The sequence below is a fragment of the Zootermopsis nevadensis genome, unplaced genomic scaffold (assembly GCF_977971745.1).
Source record: "Zootermopsis nevadensis isolate Lab colony 2312 unplaced genomic scaffold, Znev_1.0 Znev_ptg000057l, whole genome shotgun sequence".
Lineage (NCBI taxonomy): Eukaryota > Metazoa > Arthropoda > Insecta > Blattodea > Termopsidae > Zootermopsis > Zootermopsis nevadensis.
The window spans coordinates 2,252,826-2,273,280 of record NW_028259188.1 but is presented as its reverse complement, the minus strand read 5'-3'; the positions used below and the strand labels follow the sequence as shown (position 1 = coordinate 2,273,280).

The 20,455-nt window shown below is 35.8% G+C and overlaps 1 protein-coding gene and 1 long non-coding RNA gene across 6 annotated transcripts; one reads left to right on the top strand and one right to left on the bottom strand.

The window, feature by feature from the left end:
* Positions 1-521: 521 nt before the first annotated feature.
* LOC147871438 (uncharacterized) lies at positions 522-4,137 on the bottom strand. Of its 3 annotated transcripts, none has more exons than XR_015538804.1 (4): positions 3,904-4,137; positions 2,816-3,001; positions 987-1,600; positions 522-562 (listed from the first exon to the last, which is right to left on the bottom strand). It is a non-coding gene; the product is annotated as an uncharacterized LOC147871438 (long non-coding RNA). The 3 variants fall into 3 exon arrangements; XR_015538805.1 differs by having other exon boundaries at positions 1,383-1,600; positions 3,904-4,132; XR_015538803.1 differs by having other exon boundaries at positions 1,559-1,600; positions 3,904-4,127.
* A 55-nt stretch (positions 4,138-4,192) lies between these two features.
* LOC147871437 (RAC family serine/threonine-protein kinase homolog) lies at positions 4,193-19,438 on the top strand. 3 transcript variants are annotated; one of them, XM_087361288.1, is made up of 13 exons: positions 4,193-4,324; positions 6,670-6,925; positions 8,626-8,694; positions 9,300-9,506; positions 10,793-10,908; positions 11,769-11,879; positions 13,806-13,883; positions 14,538-14,641; positions 15,083-15,218; positions 15,763-15,894; positions 16,264-16,406; positions 16,628-17,071; positions 17,305-19,438. In XM_087361288.1, exons 1-11 carry the CDS (start codon positions 4,259-4,261, stop codon positions 16,300-16,302), a joined length of 1,314 nt encoding a protein of 437 aa, XP_087217414.1. In that variant the 5' UTR covers positions 4,193-4,258; the 3' UTR covers positions 16,303-16,406; positions 16,628-17,071; positions 17,305-19,438. The 3 variants fall into 3 exon arrangements, with proteins under 3 accessions (XP_087217414.1, XP_087217413.1, XP_087217415.1); XM_087361287.1 differs by having other exon boundaries at positions 16,264-16,411; XM_087361289.1 differs by having other exon boundaries at positions 4,270-4,409; positions 16,264-16,411.
* Positions 19,439-20,455: the final 1,017 nt, after the last annotated feature.

Here is a 20,455-nt window from a genome sequence, read left to right as displayed (position 1 = left end):
AAAAGGACCACAGTTCTGATGATGATTCTACTATATGTTCGCAGTCTTATTGCGGCATGAGTTATTGAAGCTTACGGATGTTTCACCATGTATCTGGTATTAATTGATTAAAATATCAAAGGTGCTTACCGCCTCTGAAACTTCAGTGAATTTCTACCAGACTACACGATGCAACACTCCAGAAGATAGGAAACTTCTTTATTTATCTCCATGAGAGCCTGATATCTAATTTCACTTGTTATGGTTCAAAGTAGGCTACAACAGCTTACAGACTCAAATGACAGAGCCAATACACAAAAGCTTCCTGTACTATGACACACTGTGTGTAAACCCATTACTATACACTCACTTGGCACGAGAGAAAGGACAGCCTCAAAATGTGGCAGGTTACACAATGCGACAGTCCGGAAGGGCCAGCATCTCACGTAGCTCTTTAACTCTGAATGCCAGCTGCAATGCACCTTGCCCGTCAATCAGCATCACAAGACAAACTCTGCTATAGGTTATGGGTTGATAGGCACATCAGCTACTCTGGCTATTAGCGCTCTCTGATGTTAGTACTCTGGAAAAATCATAAAATGTTATACACAAAGCAAATGCTTCAATTTTCATGCGTTGCAAACTGTTCCTTTTCGGTTTGAAATTCAATGGTTAAGCAGCTGCTAATTTCATTAGGAGTCCGTAAAAATTATTTTGCCCACAGGCTCGTTACAAACTAAGCTCCTACTTTAAACCATCTTCCTCAGTTCATAAGAAGAATAGGTCTTGTAGTATTATATCCATGTGTATGTAGTTATTTAATGATTATAGAAATGACTGACTGAATTTCATGAAATTCAATATGAACTACAAGAGGACAATAAAAGCACTCCAGAAACAGTAAACAAGATGACTGTGGTCATGGGGTGGGCATTTATTGTAATATTATCATGGAATTGTTTATATAAAACTAATTTCTATTGTAATAAATCTTTGGTTCTACTCACACCTCCACAGACACTGAAATACTTTAAAGAAAGTAGAGTTCATAAATTGTTCCCACATATTGCTCATTAGTGTCAGCACATTAAACAAATGAAATTAAAACTAAAACTGAACTTTTATCTTAACCCTGACTTTAAAAGAGGCAACTCCTTCATAACAGATATAACAGTCATAGTTCCATAATTTCACCTTCTAGAATTAAGGTAATGGCATTTTTTATTACGAAGCAGACACAATCACACCATTCCTGTTATCAACTACATTTAAAAAAAAGATGTAACACGTGAAGGTGAGTTTGCCATTATTCACACCCTGGCACTTGCAACCCAGTGTAAGGAAACTGTGGAGTGCTATTCCAACAAGATGGGGCTTAGAACAGATGATTCTTGAAGCTCAACCATAAGTCAGCCAATGGATGTAAACACAATGCTGGCAACATCCAAATCAACTTTTCCCTGGCCCAGTACTGCACCCAGCTCCACATTCAAGTTAACAGAAATGTCTGCGTCCCTCGGCAATACGTTGCACCAGCCCACAAACCTCCTGGACAAGATCACGTTCCTAAGCTTCTCACCTTTAACCCCCACAGTCCTTGATCCTCATGTGCACCACATGCCTGCCAACAATGCGACCATCAATCATGTACACCTTCATATTAGAAATGTTTTTAAAAATGGTTTATAGATTCAAAGGAAGAAAATATTACAGTTAAGCCTAAAATTTATAGACTGACTAGCTTCAAAACATTGTGAAAGTTTCTCCTCTAACAACGAAGGTTTTCAGTAATGGAAAAATATAATATAATAATAATCAGAATACATCTGTGAAAGAGAAGTCAATTCTTGCATTTGGGTCATTCTATATTAAGTCAACAAATGGAGTGACAACAATGGCAGAATTAATTATGATGCTTCTTCTTCTTCTTCTTCTATGGCTCTCCGGTCCATACTCTGTCCATGGGCTCCTGTTCCATTCAGTCCTATCCTCTGCTCGGATGTTAGGTCCATCTGTCAGAGGCTTTGATTGAGGTTTCGAAACATCTTCCTTTTTACGGTGCAAGGTTGTTAGCCTTGCGACTAACCCCCAACCTGGAGGACCACGGTACCTGACTTAGTCTGACCTCTCTCCCTCGATCAATCTGGATAGGAAGGCCCTACCAGTAGCTATGCTACCGCCAGCTAGTCAGTTTTAATATGTGAATCCTAATGAAGTAGCGTACATCTACTGAGTTACTTATCTGGTATCAACATTTTACAGATATTACCAATTTTCAGAGAGTATACACAAAAGAAAATGGCACACATGTCATATTAACAAACATAACATGGCAATAATTTTGGAATCTTTGATAAGATTCACATTATTTTACCCTCAAACTTTAGACCTATAAGATCAATTCTGGAGAAAATCTGCCTTACTGCTCTTGGAATCAAATTTCATGGTACATTTTGGATCAAAACTCACCACAAAATTTAGTGCTTTCTGTACGCTAGAAACAAATTGATATTTATGTTATCACATATCTCAGAAATGTTAACAAATGCAAGTTTTAAACTTCTACAATTTACCACCCGAAGGCAGGCACTGGTGTGTATTAATATTAAAGTTGTAGCTTAGGGCACTACTCAGAGAATTGGGGTAAAGTAAGATGCAATCTCATTATGTTGCAAAAATTTCAACTTTCATACCCATTTGCTCATAGACATGTCATTTATACCAAAGATATGTTGACATATGGCAAAAATATACTCAAAATTCAGCACTACATTCATTCTCTACTCTGAAATAACCCTGTCTCTAAATATATCTATAAGAACGTGTGCATCCTAACCTGAAGCACACGTAGGTTCCAGTCCAAGTACCTTTGCATTTGTGGTTAGTACATGATCAATAACAACACTACTCCTATGTTCCTTCCCAATTCAGGATAATAATTCTGGTAGCATTTTATATGTTTGACCTATCTTGATGCTTGGAGCTGAACACCATTATCTTCAATCAAGAAGGAATCTTCTCTCTGAGGGGGAAAAAACAACAACAAACAAACAGAAAGTGGTCAATAAGGCTGCATAAATTTTTCACAGAACATTCTTGTTTTCTTGAACAACCAACCATCAAAAACCATCATAATCATAGGCAATATATGTCTGTGTTGTTTAACTTCTCACACCTGTTATTTGGTGTTATAAACGATGTGGACAGAACAGAAACAGCTGTAGTGACCTCTCTGGAGTTTAATGAGTTAAAACATGGTATGATTGAGCTCCCGGTATTGCAAGTGCATAACTATGTACAGTTATTAATACATTACAAATAATTCCTTAAAGTTTTCTGGTCAAAATATATTATAATGGGTAGTATAATGTATCAATAGAATATAATGGGTGGATTTATTTGTATTTTATGTAAACCCTTATACTATGTGATATCTTTATAACTGTACAAATTGCAATTGTATTATTCATACTTATAACACATCCTACTACCATCCAACTACCTTAGAGATCCATGCAATTAAATAAAAATGTACGCATGTATTCTAATGATGTGTATGTTGCTGATAGAGTAATTTAACAGTTTATGAGGTATTTGAAGTTGACTTGTAGATCTGCATTTGCAGCCAGCATTTACAATTCTCATGACTTGATGCAGAAAAGTATAACAACTTAAAAAAAGGAACATTTTCAATGAGCCTCGGAACCATTGTCATCGAGTTAGTCTGTCATTATGTACTGTTTGTACTCTATTGTCATATCACCAACAAGTTCAATTAGAAGTAATACTTTCAGTGTCTATGCACCATACATACAATTCTCATTCTAAGTGTTGTACACATACTTATCGTTTCATGAACTCATGCCCTGATGAACAATACACACACACACACACACACACACAAGAATATACTGCAAAGCTTACTGAAATACTTGGGTGTCTTTCTTTGAATTATACAGACTTTTTTGAGGTTATGCAACACATTTTTCTTTTTTTGACTGTCTCTACTCAGTTCTGCAGATGGTGTCAATTATTGTTATTAATTGTGTACATCATACATAAAATGTTTAATTATATCCAAGGCAAACACACAGTTCAAAGTCCAAAAACAATGTTTTATACTAATCAATACCCTGAAAGGAGTTCTTACACGCTGGCGACATCTGTCGGATATAGCGAATACTTCGTTACTAAAACTCGACTCACAATCGATACATGTATCGATTGCGGCCAGGTATTGCGCAACAGCCACTCGTCAACAACGGTTGCTAGTTTTGAAATGTGGGGAAAACGGTTTGGAAAATTTTTCGAAGAAAACTGCGGAAGAAAGAACTGGACAGAAAAAGTAAGTGTACCACAGAAAGGACAATGCACATTCCTTCATGTGGACCATTAAATCCAACCGGCGCACAGTATTTTTGCTGAGTTGGGTAAGTAATATACAGTGAACAGCCTTCGGCTCCAACATATGTAGTTTCTTTCGTGGTTAATGTTCCAACACAATATAAAATACAAGTGATAGAATAATATATAATCCTTGTTCGGATCAGAATTTGAGATAAGACTGCAAAACTACAAAAGTGCGTATTTTAAGCTACTGACATGTCTTCAAATCATTCATACACAGTTCTGCATCATTGCCATATTATAAATGTTTAGCAAGAAATATTACTGCATGTAGAATTTATAGGTATATTTTTGCTCTAAAGCATATCGCCAGGCAAACTTTACATGTATGTTTCCAGTTTGCAGTGGTTTTGCTAGTTATCATATTCACACCAAATGCAGATTTTACTCAGACACCATTCGCTACACCAAATTCTACAAATATAGGATTTCAGAAATTGCGGGCTTTTCTCTCCAAAATTATATCACGGTGTGATATTTCGGATCTCCATATGAAGTGGTCCTAGTGTGTGGAAGAAGACAAGTGGCATTATATTTACACCAATTTTTTTTTAAATCGATCGGTGCTTGAAATGCTTAAAGGACAAAAAATACACACAATGTATGTTGATTTTGTAGCTGGCATTACCATTGTGAAAGGAAAGTATCTTAAAAAATTGTTTTCAAGATGTATAGCTTGGCACCGCAGGTTGTAATGTGCAAATTTTGTTAGGCAGAAGAGGCTCAAGTTTAGTTACTTTCCGTCCTATTTGTCAGCCTCAAAGTTCAGTTTAATAAAGTGTTTCAATGTAATGGTTGACAATACGCCTGCAACTATTACAAGTTACTCCATCAGCAGACAGTCCACTCAAAAGGCAATAACAGGAGGGGAAATGATTAACAATGAGCAATATAAGTTGTAGTATTTAACAAATGCTATTACACTGATGAAATGGATGGTGAATGTAGCACACTTGGGAGACTTAGTTGGATTTGATTAATATTAAAATAGACAGTGTGTGAGGATGAGGATTGGATTGATCTTGCACAGGAGGTTAGGATACAGTGGCTGGATATTTTGTACAGAATATCACACAACTTCCATTTCACATTCACATGGAATGCTCAGACGGTAGGGTCCATCAGAAATGTTCCTCAAGAGAGAATATTAAGCACCTAGTTTCCATACCCTTGCAGAACAATGGGGCAGAAGTTGATCTCCCATTACTGTACACTAAACAGACCATCTTCTGCAAAGTCAAAACACTCAACTCATTAAAGTCATGTTTACTGACAATTTAGGGTTCACATGTTGTTGCTGGCACTCCTGCTTCATATTTAGAGAGTCCTAGATTCACATCTGTGCCCAGAGACTGAATACCCTGACATTTGCAAATTGGAAAAGTAAATAAAAATATGTATTTAAAGGATTATATTTCATTTCATTGGTTTTATTATTTGAAATTAAAGCAAATTCTTTGAAGGCCAGTTCATTGTAATATTTACAATGGGCTTTATAAAGTCAACTTCATGTAGACCTGCTATTATTACTTTTGATACAGGTTCAACTATTTTAAGATAGGTCCCAGGGATGGATTTCTACGAAAAAGGCAATGAATGTCAGATTCTGTGGATGCAGGGAATTTATTGTCACCATGAGCAGCTACCAACCATTCAGGTCCCTGCACCAGACATTTAATGATATTATCACTACAAATGGCGCGGCTAAGAACAATTCTGGGAATACTTGCTACTGTGCAGTTCAGAATATTTTATCTTACAGACTGCAATCTATCAAGAAATGTAATAAATGTAAAGTTAAAAAAACACAAGAACTGGAACTTTATACTCGATCTCTCACATCAAGGAAAGATGACTGAGAAGGCAGTTGTCATCTGGGATGCTGCTACATGTATTCTAAGTTGAGGGTGTCTAACGATAGTGTGTTAAAGAGAACATTTGAAATTACGGGGGTGGGGGCCTGCAGAATCTGAAAATTAACGAGCTGCATAAAGTACACTCATCAGGTAGTATATGAATGATACACCATGCAAGATGAGATGGGCAGGACATACAGCACACACAGGAGAGATTATAAATGCTCTGTAGATGGAAGAACACTCATGAGACGTAGCACAGACGAGAGGGAAACATTAAAACACATCTTGTATGTGATGTGTGGGTATAGACTGGACTGATTTCAGATTAACTGTTACTTTTGTAATGTGTATGAGGAGTTTCGTAGCTTTGTCAATTTGACAACCAGACAGTGACTAATTTGCCTGTCATATCCTCTCTTTCCAGTTTTGTAAAAGCACTGAATTGGACCAAGACATGGGGTGCCCCGTCAACCATGGGGATGACTACGAGAAAAACTGTGACAAATACTGGGACAGAGACTTTCACAACTGGAACAACAAACCTGTCTCTGACTGGGACAGGGACGAACTTTATGCCTGGTACAACAAAAATGTGGAAGACTGGGACTGTACCACAGAAAACTGGGACGACGACAGTCTCAAGAACTGGGACGAGAACTTCACGGAGGACAGACCCTCAGGTATGTGACCAAACATCTTATCACTTTGTGTTGCTTGCTGTTAACAAGGGGAATATTTGGCTCATAAAAGACAGGTAGTAAAATGTTTGATACTGGACAGTTTTGCTCCTGATGCCAAGAGAACATATGAAAATGGTACATATCTGAGCTAATAGATTTTATCATCTATTTATATCTTAATTTGTGGTTTATATAAAGGATATGTCAGATGCTCATACAATGTAGCGTAGATGACAATATTTATATTCCTGCTTTTAAGTTCATAAACATGCTATTTCTTGCATGGAAATTTTAGAATGCCATCAACAAAGTGTGGAAGAATGGAGTCATGTTTTCATATTTCTTATCTTTAATTTCCAATGCATTAATCTGTTACGAGAATAATGGTTAATTGCAAATGTCTGTAAACAAACTGCTAAGGAAAATATTGTTGAATGAAGATTTCAGTTGGCAATTATTACATGTATAGCACCAAATTTCGCTGGTTATGTGCATCTCATGTTACTTTTAGGATAATAAAAGGAAGGAAGGTGGCATTTCAATAATATTGATGCACAAGGTATGCATGTACTGTGTTTGAAAGAATATTTATTATAACTGGCCACTTCATTGACGTGGGGGAGGTGGCATGGAAACATTACGATGGATTTTAGGTAAATATGTTTTGAGCCTCTGAGATGACTGGAAATGGCTGACCACAGCTTCCCATATGCAGGTGTTGTTATTACTCTTGATTAATCTTCCAACTGAAGGCTGCTACTTATAGTGGCAACGATATCAAATATTTTCCAAGTGGGCACAATGCTTTTTATTTAAGAATGATCATAATCTCCTGCAGTGGAGAACATGACCACATTATGCTACTGAAAATGTTATTATTTGATGGTACCACACCAACGACCATGAAGTTGTAAACCCAACGTCCCTGAATTAGAAAATTAATATACACACTAAATATTATTGACCAGACTGCACTATAAACAGCATTACATACATAGGAAGACAATATTAAAATCATCTCCTAACTGATTCGAACACTCAGCAAGTACATGAATTATTGCTCCTGTCAGTATGAGACCTGAGTTCTGAACAATTACCTCACAATTACGCTTTACATTCTGACAGCAGACCATGCTTGGCAATTAAGTTATAACTGAACCTATAATTAAGCCGTGCAAATACTAATTGCTGCACCGTATTTCATAAGTTCTTCATATGAATCTGTTATTGCACAAAAAATTGTGAGTAAACACAAAACAGTCATGTCTTATGTGTATTTGACATCTTGTCAATGCCTTGTTTCCTGAGACTAATGCCGGTCAATGTATAATTTTTAGAAACCATCAGAAATAATAACTATCATTAGGACTACCCGAGCAGTTCTTAGGAAGTGGAAATGCCAATATGTACGGCACAATATAGACTAGTATTATAAACTTCAATTTAAATTACAGGCTGTTTTTAGAGACAACAAAACTTCAGACCACTTAGTTAAAGAATTGCCTACTACACAAGTCCTACAGACTGTAATTTAATACATCAGGAAGGTCACCACCATCTGTGGTAACATTCCTCTTCAATTATGATGGACGGTCCATTCAATGGGCAAATTATGTGGCGTACTACGAAAATTATTTTAATCATGCTGTATGGTTAGGATGCCTTAGAACATGCCTGTAATTTTGAAAACTTTGTTACAGAAAAGAATTTTCGGCCTTACGCAACAAAGCTGAGAGACTTTGACCCGCTGAGACTTCTAGGGGAAGGAGGTAAGTATAAATTTCCATTAACACTTGCCTATCTCTGCTGATAAATATAGGCCTGATTTTCTGTAATCCTCTAGATCAAAGGGCAAAATAGTAGAAGTCGTAGCACCAACAGCTGTTACTGTATTCAGACATGTGATTATGATCAGTAGATATCTAACCACAACATTTACAAACTCTGAACCAAATCTTTATTAATGTTTGAGCAAAATGAAGCTTCAGAAATATTTTCTTGCTTCAAGACGTCATGGTGTGGTTGAGAACAGTTGGAAACAACTCAAAATTCTTTTATGCTTAAATTAAATGAAAATACACATTTTGCCAACAATACCATTCTTTTTCTTATTGCCGACTATTTTCTTGAATGTTATCTGGAAAGAGTGGACTGACAAATGGTAGCCATTATTAACCGTTGTGTCTTTATCTTGGTACACATAAAGACCCACAAATTCATAATTTTAGCACAAAATGCACACAATCACACAAATGTTTGATATTACACAAAACGTTTATAAACAATTATGATCTTTATAAAGGGACAGTCTACAAATACCTCAGACCACTATTGAGCAGAAAGCAACAAGAATCATAACCGTGTGCTGTTACAGGTTTTGGAAAAGTTTTCATGACAAGGAAGAACTGTGGCATGGATAACAACAAGACCTATGCGATGAAAATCATGGATATTCCCGTTGAAGGCGACCGAGACAAATACCAAACAGAGTGCTACGTCCATCAACTCTGCTCCCAATTTCCATTCTTGGTAGCACTCTGTTACGCCTTCAACACAGAGTCAAAGATCTGTCTCGCACTTGGTGAGTACATGAAAAACAATTCCTGATTCGAGGATGGTTGAGAAGCAAAGTGAACAATTTAACAACAGAAGTGTCAGTGCATTGTAGTGCCAAGTAATGCTGTAAAATTTACATAGTTGCAGAGGTACAACATCCTGATAACACAAAGAATAAGAACCAGGTTCAAACTTAAATTCCTAGCATTCCATGTTTTCAGAATATGCGTACTCTGCTGGAATCAAAACCTTCAAAATTCTGTTAATTAGTGTCAAAACTATTAAAGATTATACGGACAAATTTGCTGTACTTAGGCCTATCTTCTGCATAACAGTGCTTTTAGTGCAACATCTTAAAATCGTTATTAAACCTCTATCTTCCGTGAAACCTAATTGCTATTTTAATTTGTACACATCTGTATGTCCCATATTCCACATCCTGTAGTCAGTCTAAGATGTGAATCCATGGAAAGTTTGCAGATATATGTACTGTCTATCTGAGCGAAGAACTACCTTGACCTTCATACACAAGTGCCCACCTGCAGTGATGCGCATCCCTCCTAACACGCACAAGAGAAATCAACAGCTGACACTCATTAGTTTTCCAGCGATTCACCTCATTTTTCTAGTTTCGGCATTTCTTAGTTTCTCTTTTTAATTCAATGATCACTGCCAGCACCTGCAACGGAGGGAGTGTTCTTCGTGTCGTTTAATGTTTTTAGGACCACATTCAGGATGCCTTCAAGTTTGAGATAGTTATTACTTTAGACAGACAGACAGTATGTATGATACAGGAAATCCTCCTGCTGAGCACGGTGGTCTGGTGTACTGAGTGTACATCAGTTTGAATGATTCCAGTCAACACCAGTTGCGTGCTGTGGTGTTAACACACTGTCCTATCACTCATGTTTTGTGTGAGGAATCATGTTTACTCAGAATTTATAACTGTTTATAGTAGCCTATAGTGTACATAGCAGTAAAATAAGTTTCAATAACAACTGAATCATTTTAGAATGGGTAGCACAAGGAGTGACCACCATGTCGACCGGAGGACGAAGGGTCAGCGTATTATTTATTTGCTTCTCAAACATCGAGTGCAGTGTCCTGCATGGGCTGTGAGTTTTGTCTCTGTCTACAGATTGTGCTCCATCCCCCACTGACAAACAAATCTGCTGTTTCCAGTCTTCTGGAGAGGAAAACATTGCAGTAACTCCATTGTCAAATTCAACAGATAACGCAGTAGCACTCACTAGTACCCCTAGTATCATGAAGTGTCCTTACAGTAACAATAATGCATTATTATTTTTCCAGACTATTATCCTGGTGGAGACTTGTTCCATTTGCTGCGTTACTGGGGCAAGTTTACAGAGACTGCAGCAAGACTATACCTAGCGGAGATAGTCCTGGCTGTTGAACACCTGCATCAGGTATTCAGACATCACCTCACTTGTCTGCATTAAACTACTTAAGTGAATGTGGGGCTATAACTTTTTTATTCTATTCAATGTCATTTTTATTTTCTGTGGTAATCAACAATAACAATATTATATGACATCTTAGTTTAAGCGCTATAAGGCAGAAATGCAAAATAGTAGTACTACAACTTTCTGCCACATTAACCTTTATCTTACTAGCGTTCCTTGTCTGGGACATAAGTTGTGTACTCAGCCCTATGAACGTTCCCTGTGCGGAACTCAAAACTTGCAACACTGTAAGTAGACTTGGCTACGTCTTTTGGCCTCTTTTAGGGGCTGCAGATATTGAATCACTTTCTCTAGGGTTCCCACAAGTTCAACCTGAGCTGTCAACCCGGAAACTATAAACAGCAATTAACTTTGTTTATGTCAAGTGGGTTTGGGCTTCATTTTCAGTCCCCCTATTCAAAGTTTCTCACGTTCTTCCTCATGATGGGTGAAAAGAATGTGTATCCACTGAAGTAGCGGAAACAACTTTTTCTGTGTGGTCATTAGTTCACAACCATGGCTTCTATCATGTCGAATGAGCTTCAAAAGAACAAAGTAAAGTTACTAAGGCCTATTTAGGCAATTAAGATATTAACTGCATTTTTTCTCTGTTCTATTCGAATAAATATGGCTTTTATTTCGTGAATTTATCATGTTTACTTTAGATAATATTAAAGTTTTCCGTGGAGTGTGCACAAAAGTTTAAAAACCTGCAAAAAACCCCAATAGGGCTACTCCATTTTGTCGTTTAAATCCCCGTCGTGTAAAGGTTAAAAAGCAGCATATCACACTATGCAAATAACTCGTTAATTTCTTCCTTTCAGATCGGTGTCATACACCGTGACTTGAAACCAGAAAATATCCTGATTGATGCACGTGGCCACATCGCAGTCTCTGATTATGGGCTGTGTAAAATCTTCAACTGCCACACAAAGGTAAAGTTAAATCCACCTTATCTTTTGTTGGGTTTACTTACAGGGTCGCATAGGCTACATGGACCACACTCTGTCTGGCACTACTCCTTGTTTAAGACTGGATAGTTTACAGGAGGACAAAATCTTTATGTAGCGATTCTTAATGGAAAAAGTGTAAACAAATGTAACAAGGTCTTTCAATTAGAGGGGATGAACTCAGAACTAATACTTATAGCTCTATTAGAGTTTCATAAATTATTGCTGTTATGCAATTCATACACCATTAACATGCTGTTTACTATACCAGATATGAAATATATTAGATAAATAAGCCTGGTTCTTACTTTGCGGAAACTACATCAGTTAACAAGTGGTTTGAAGAAAGGGCAATACTGGATGCTAAGGAGGATAGAGCAAGGGGCTAGTCCAACTAACTAAATAACTAGATGGCTTACGGAACGCGAAGGTTCATCACCGAATTAACCAAAGCCCTCCACCAGACACTGTTCTGGGGAAACAAAATCCAGTCTCCTTCAACTCCTATCTCCCAAAGATCTTGCCTGAGATTATCCTCCCATCTACGTCTAGGTCTCCTTAGTGGACCTTCCCCTCAGGCTTCCCAATCAATAACCAATGAACACCATTTGCCCCATCAATGCGTGCCACATTCCCCACCCATCTCATTCTTCTTGAATTAATCACCCTGAAGAGATTGGGGGGAAAACAAATTATTAAGCTCACCATTATGCAGTTTTCTCCATGCCCCATCGTCTTCTCTCCTAGGCCCGAATATCCTCCTCAACACCCTATTGTGAAACATCTGCAATCTATGTTCCTCCCTCAGAGTGAGATACCATGTTTTGCACCCATACAAAACAGGAAAAATTATTGTATAGTATATTTTAAACTTTAGGTTTTTATAAATCAGACCGGAAGACAAAACACTATGAACTGAACAGGAGCACGTATTTCCAGTATTTGGTCTCCTTCTAACTTCCTAATGAGTATCATTTTGATTTGTTCCCAAGTATTTGAACTGCCACACTTACAAGGGATCTATTAGCCACACTAAGATAATTCTGTCTGCTGATGAGATACAAACATAATATTAGTTTTTTTGTGAATTTACTTCTAGCCCCACCTTTCTACTAGCCTCCAGTAAAACTTCTGTGTTCCTCTTTATTGTATTTATGTCATCACCCAATAAATTAACATCATCAGCATATGCAATTAGCTGAAGTGTCCCATTCAATTGCAACCCCTCCTGCCTGTCTTGGACTTTCCTGATGGCATATTCTAGTGCAAAGTTAAAGCGCAATGGGGACAAGGCATCTCCTTGTTTCAGACCATTCTTGGTGCAAAATGACTCAGATAAATATTTAACTATACCAATTTTACTACAGGTTTCATTTAAGCACATTTTTATTTGACTCACTGGCATCTTTAGAATACCAAATTCAATTTGAATATTGTATAACACTTCTCTCTTAACAGAGTCATAGAAAATTTCGTTCAAACTGGGGTTAGTTTAGATTTTTTAGCATTAATGAAAAAATATGTGTTAGGACCTTGCATACCGTGCAGTGCATCCAAATATACAAAGTATGTGGTTTGTTACAGTTTACCAAGTATTGTAATGATAGGGCGCTTATGGAGTTAACTTAGAATGGGCTGGACATCTAGGGAGAGAGGAAATGCCGCAAAATATAGGTGGGAGAAACTCCTGCACGTTGCTAACTTGGAAAAGAGGGGAGCAGATGGGAATACAGCATGAAGAGGGATCTTAGAGAAATAGGTTATGAGGGCAGCAGATGAAGGAATTGACTGTTTTCAATGCCAAGTAGTGGATGTTCAGAGCTTTGTTCCGGTTACCAAACAGTTAATTTCTAGTTGCTTCCTGTCTGATATCTCTTTTACGGTTATATAAAATGCTTTTTCTGTTAACAGGAGAAACGTGCAGAATCCGTGTGTGGGACAGCCCACTACATGGCCCCAGAAATGCTGCGAGGCAATGGATACAGCTTTGTGAGTATCTCATACCCTGATAGTGCAAGAATAATGAGCTCATTGTTTTATGTCACTGAACCAGCAGTAAGTTTAATGTAAACTATTAAGGCAATGCACTATAATATTCTGAGGATTTGGAGGCACAGATGGAATCTTCATGGAGCTTGCAATGACACATGCATAATCAAAGTAATCAGTTTACAGCACGAGACATAGAAGCATTCTACCAAATTTGGCGAACTCACAACAATTTGATAGGTATGAAGGAAATGTAAAATAATCTTATGCACTTCCACAACCAAACTCTATGAAAATGCTCCTGTTAGCTTAACCAAGTCTGTCCACGGGCGATATTTTGAGAATTGCTTAACATATAATGATAATTTAAACAATGCTTAACCAAATGATTTCCATGTTTCTCATTGCACATTCATCGGAAAATGTAAGAAACGTCAGCAGTCTCCATGTCAATAGGAATCAAACCTCTTCCTATATTAAACAGATAAATGAAGAATGAGTAAAAGTCATACACGGGAAAGTTCAATATAAAACTGGAGGCAAGAAATGAACAACGCAGATCCTTCCACAATTTTTTTCTTGATTCTGGAGACCCTAATGAAAATGTTTGACCGTGTGATGAAGTGAAAATGAGTGCAATTTGAACTGTTGCAGGAAGTCGACTGGTGGAGCGTGGGAGTCGTCACATATGAGATGTTGGCAGGCCACAGGCCCTTTGAATTTGATGCCAACAAAAGAGATTGGCAAACACTCTACACGTAAGTATCGATGACCCAACGAACGTGTTCCCTGTGAACATCAGTCTCGTATTAACAGTTACGTGCAGATACCTTTGCGGCCAACACATTACTGTCTATTTCAATGCCAGGAAAGCAGGTGCACATTTTAATCATATGCATAATTAGCCTTAGGCAAGGAAACAAAATGCAAGCACAAACATTACGAAAGCAAATTTGTGCAGGACATCGATAAAATGTAAGGGGTCTGTAAACTAAAGTATTGCAAAAGCTAAGAACTAACATATTTTGACAAGTACAATTTTCCTTGACTCTTGTATGACCTGCATCAGAGTTCTCCATGCAAATTACACATAACTAAGCAGTTTACTGGAACCGTCACAGGCATTAGAAATACTAATTCTCAATGCATGTTTAATAAGAATGTTTAAATGGTAAATACAATGGGCCTGTCTTTTACAGTAAAATCGTATGTGACACCATAGACATTCCCACATGGTTGTCGCCAGATGTGGCAGACCTTGTCTGGAACCTCCTGGACAAGAAACCACATTGCAGACTTGGCGCACTGGACATCAAGTGGCATCCATTCTTTGACGTGAGTTCTTATCCCATGTCTGACATGGTATAATAAATAATACAGAATATACACATGTTTCAGTTCTGAACTGTGCTTTGTCCATGCAAATCAAGCACAGAGGCACAGCAGAGCAGTTCATGCCTTCTGACACTATTCTGGACAATCTCGTTGTTTGGAAAGTTCAGCATAATTTACATTCCCAGACAAATAAAAATAACTTATGTGATGGGCCTAACACCGTCAGTACATAAGCAGTAAGACCGCAGTAAAAGGTTTAGAAAGGTGACGCATAATATATTGCCAGAGCAGAATTTCAAAGGTGTCTCTCAGTACACAACAATTTTCTTTGATCCTTGAAGGCAAGATCGGATGTCCCCAAAGTTCCTTGTAACTGCAGTCCAAAGTTTATATCCAAGCAGAAGATTGCAATTCAATTCCTTGTACTTCCTCCGTGATTGAAGGGTCTTTTACGTCGAAGCATTCTCCCTTCTACCTCCCCATACTTTAACTCTGCAATCAACAGTCTGGTCCATGTCACTGACGTTTTTGCTTCATCCTACAGGGACTCAAGTGGAGTGACGTGATGGCAAAGAAATACCAGATGCCACGCCCTCCACCACGACGACCAGTCGGCTCTATTACGTCCAGTCAGACAAGAGACAGTATCTTCAACCAGAGTGAAGACAATTACGAGGTAAGTAAGAGTACTGTGTGATGTGCCACATAGCAACGGTGTTTACACTTGGTGATTCTGTTACATTTGGAAAATGTCCTGGAAGCTGAAGGCCATGTTTCCATTAAGGTGTTTTAGTAATTAAAAGTTCTATGGTTGTCCCGAGTCCTATGCTAATACGCGAGTGGTGGATGACATGAGATGGCTTATGGGCATAAAAATTCATTAGTGGTAAAAGAATGAAATGCAATAAAGAGAGTCTACAATTAAGATACAGCTTTATAAACAGGTTTCAACATAACCTAACGTTTGTACCTTATGAACACTATAATAAACAAGTTGCACTACAACTGAATTTACTTATATATATCTCTGTAATTCATTTTGCAGGTATGCACATATGTTGCGCCCGTACTTATACCACATTAGACACATGACGGAGACATCGAATAGCCGCACCCAAGACCAAGAAATGGACGATGTTCAACTCGCGTCTGTCATCGAAGAAGTCATCACAATACCATTTGAGAATAGTGAAGTACTTAAATAGTTAAATTGTTTTCACTTAAATACTTAAATTGTTGTTAGAACATAAGTTAAATAATGTATTAGTTAAATTGCTTTTCGTTCACATATTATATATATAAGAATAAAAATTATAAAATATGTTCATAAACTTTCGCTGCATGCAATTGCATACTTGTTAGCCGTAATTCCAGTTCTGATCTGATCCAAATGTTTATTTCCTTTGCAGACTCCAGAAATGGACGACGTGATGTTTGCATCGGCCATTTAAGACATCGTGAATCAGCTAAATTAGTATAATTAGGGCATTTTTAGTTGAAAAGTTAAATAGTTAAATTGTAGTAATGAAAACGTTAAATTGTTTAGTCAAAAACTGTTTAATTAAATTGTTTTTGATTTAACTGTTTATATTTTAGATAAATAGTTCAATTGTTTGTGAAAAAGTTAAATTGTTTTTAGTTCACATATTATATATTTAAGAATAAAAATTATAAAATATGTTCATAAACTTGCGCTGCATGTGTTTCCATACTTGTTACTCATAATTCCAGTTCCTGTTCTGATCCAATGTTTATTTCTTTTCCAGATCCCAGGGATGGACAACATTGAATTTCCGTCCTTCACTGAAGAATCACGAATTTGCCCATTTAGTTACGTAGTTTGAAATTAAAAGGTTAGATAGGTTTAGTTAAATTAGTTAAATACTTAAATTCCTTTAGTTAAGTACTTACGTTGTTTTATTTAAATAGTTACAGTGTCTTTAGTTAAATTGTTTTTAGTTCACATATTATATATTTAAGAATAAAAATTATAAAATATGTTCATAAACTTTAGCTGCATGCAATTGCATACTTGTTAGCCGTAATTCCAGTTCTGATCTGATCCAAATGTTTATTTCCTTTGCAGACTCCAGAAATGGATGACGTGATGTTTGCATCGGCCATTTAAGACATCGTGAATCAGCTAAATTAGTATAGTAGTAGTATAGTTGAAAAGTTAAATAGTTTCAGTTAAATAGTTAAATTGTTGTAATGAAAACAGTAAATTGTTTAGTCAAAAACTGTTTAATTAAATTGTTTTTGATTTAACTGTTTATATTTTAGATAAATAGTTCAATTGTTTGTGAAAAAGTTAAATTATATTAGTTAAATAGTGTTTTAATTAAATTGTTTTAGTTTAATTGTTTATATTTTAGTTAAATATTTTAATTGTTTCAGTGGACAGTTAAATTGTATTAGTTTAATTGTTTATATATTAGTTAAACATTTTAACTGTTTTAGTAAAAAAGTTAAATTGTATTGGTTAAATAGTGTTTTTAATTAAGTTGTTTGTTTATATTGTAGTTCAATATTTTAATTGTTTTAGTAGAAAGTTAAATTGTGTTAGTTATATAGTGTTTTTAATTAAATTGCTTTAGTTTAATTGTTTATATATTAGTTAAATGGGGCTGGAAGTAAATTCAGAAAAAACTAAGTACATCTTAGTATCTCGTCATCAGAAGACAGGCGGGCAAAATTATCTTAGGGTGGCTAATAAATCCTTTGAAAGGGTTACAAAGTTCAAATATTTGGGAACAACAATAACAAATCAAAATGACACTCATGAGGAAGTTAGGAGGAGACTAAATTCCGGAAATGCTTGCTACTTCTCAGTCCAAAATATTTTGTCTTCCCGTCTGATTTCTAAGAACCTGAAAATTAAAGTATACAAAACAAAAATTTTGCCCGTTGTTTTGTGTGGGTGCGAAACATGGTCTCTCACTCAGAGGGAGGAACACAGATTGCAGGTGTTTGAGAATCGGGTGTTGAGGAGGATATTTGGGCCTAAGAGGGAAGACGATGGTGCGTGGAGAAAACTGCACAATGACGAGCTTAAAAATCTGTACTGCTCCCCCAGTATTGTGAGGGTGATTAAGTCGGGAAGAGTGAGATGGGTGGGACATGTAGCGCGCATGGATGGGACAAGAGGTGTGCAACGGGTACTGGTTGGGAAACCTGAAGGGAAGAGACCGCTGGGGAGACCTAGACGTAGATGGGAGGATAATCTCAGGCGGGATCTATGGGAGATAGGAGTTGAAGGAGACTGGATTTTGTTGGCCCAGGACAGGGTCCGGTGGAGGGCTTTGGTTAATTCGGTGATGAACCTTCGGGTTCGGTAAGGCATCTGGTTGGTTGGGTCCACTATTTGGGAAGCCTGAGGGGGAGAGACCTCTGGGGAGACCTAGACGTAGATGGGAGGATAATCTCAGGCGGGATCTATGGGAGATAGGAGTTGAAGGAGACTGGATTTTGTTGGCCCAGGACAGGGTCCGGTGGAGGGCTTTGGTTAATTCGGTGATGAACCTTCGGGTTCGGTAAGCCATCTAGTTAGTTAGTTAGTTATATTAGTTAAATATTTTAATTGTTTTAGTAAAAAAGTTAAATTGTATTAGTTAAATAGTGTTTTAATTAAATTGTTTTAGTTTGATTGTTTATATATTAGTTAAATAGTTTAATTGTTTTAGTAATAAAATTAAATTTGTATTAGTTGCACAGTGTTTTAATTAAATTGTTTTTAGTTTAATTGTTTATATTTTAGATAAATAGTTCAATTGTTTGTGAAAAAGTTAAATTGTATTAGTTAAACAGTGTTTTTAATTAAATTGCTTTTAATTGAATTGTTTTAGTTTAATTGTTCATATTTTAGTTAAATATTTTAATTGTTTCAGTAAAAAAGTTTAATTGTTTTAGTTTAATTGTTTATATATTCGTTAAATAGTTTAATTGTTTTAGTAATAAAGTTAAATTGTATTAGTTAAACAGTGTTTTTAATTAAATTGCTTTTAATTAAATTGTTTTTAGTTTAATTGTTTATATTCTAGATAAATAGTTCAATTGTTTGTAAAAAAAAGTTAAATTGTATTAGTTAAACTGTTTTTAATTGAATTGTTTTTAGTTTAATTGTTCATATTTTAGTTAAATATTTTATAATGTTTTAGTAAAAAAGTTAAATTGTTTTAGTTTAATTGTTTTAGTAATAAAGTTAAATTGTATTAGTTAAACAGTGTTTTTAATTAAATTGCTTTTAATTAAATTGTTTTTAGTTTAATTGTTTATATTCTAGACAAATAGTTCAATTGTTTGTAAAAAGGTTAAATTGTATTAGTTAAACAGTGTTTTTAATTAAATTGCTTTTAATTGAATTGTTTTTAGTTTAATTGTTCATATTTTAGTTAAATATTTTATGTTTTAGTAAAAAAGTTAAATTGTTTTAGTTTAATTGTTTTAGTAATAAAGTTAAATTGTATTAGTTAAACAGTGTTTTTAATTAAATTGCTTTTAATTAAATTGTTTTTAGTTTAATTGTTTATATTCTAGACAAATAGTTCATTTGTTTGTAAAAAGGTTAAATTGTATTAGTTAAACAGTGTTTTTAATTAAATTGCTTTTAATTGAATTGTTTTTAGTTTAATTGTTCATATTTTAGTTAAATATTTTATAATGTTTTAGTAAAAAAGTTAAATTGTTTTAGTTTAATTGTATTAGTTAAACAGTGTTTTTAATTAAATTGCTTTTAATTAAATTGTTTTTAGTTTAATTGTTTATATTCTAGATAAATAGTTCAATTGTTTGTAAAAAGGTTAAATTCTTAATACAGATTTGCAAAGTGTGCTTTTTAATATATTTGAAAAATTCGGAAAATGAGGCATTTAATTACACAATTAACAGTGCATGGCCCAATTTGACATTATGAAGATGTTGCCTTGGGAGTGATGAGTAACTGCCTGTATAATGGTAAGAAGGACTGAACATAACAAGCACATTTTATGCTTTGCGGAAGATTTATTATGTCAAGACACAGGATAGCAAAATGAGAAAGATATTGTACTTAAAATATGCAGTTGCATCACAGTACACTAAAAATAAAAATGTTACCTAACGTGTAAATCATAACAAAGTTGGAATTGCTGCAGAGTGGTAAGTCTTTGCTGTCAATCAAGGCAAAAGTCCTTGTGATGCTGTACGTGAAAAGCAGTCCTGCTACACCCATCTAGGTCATTTGGGGGGAGACAGGGTAG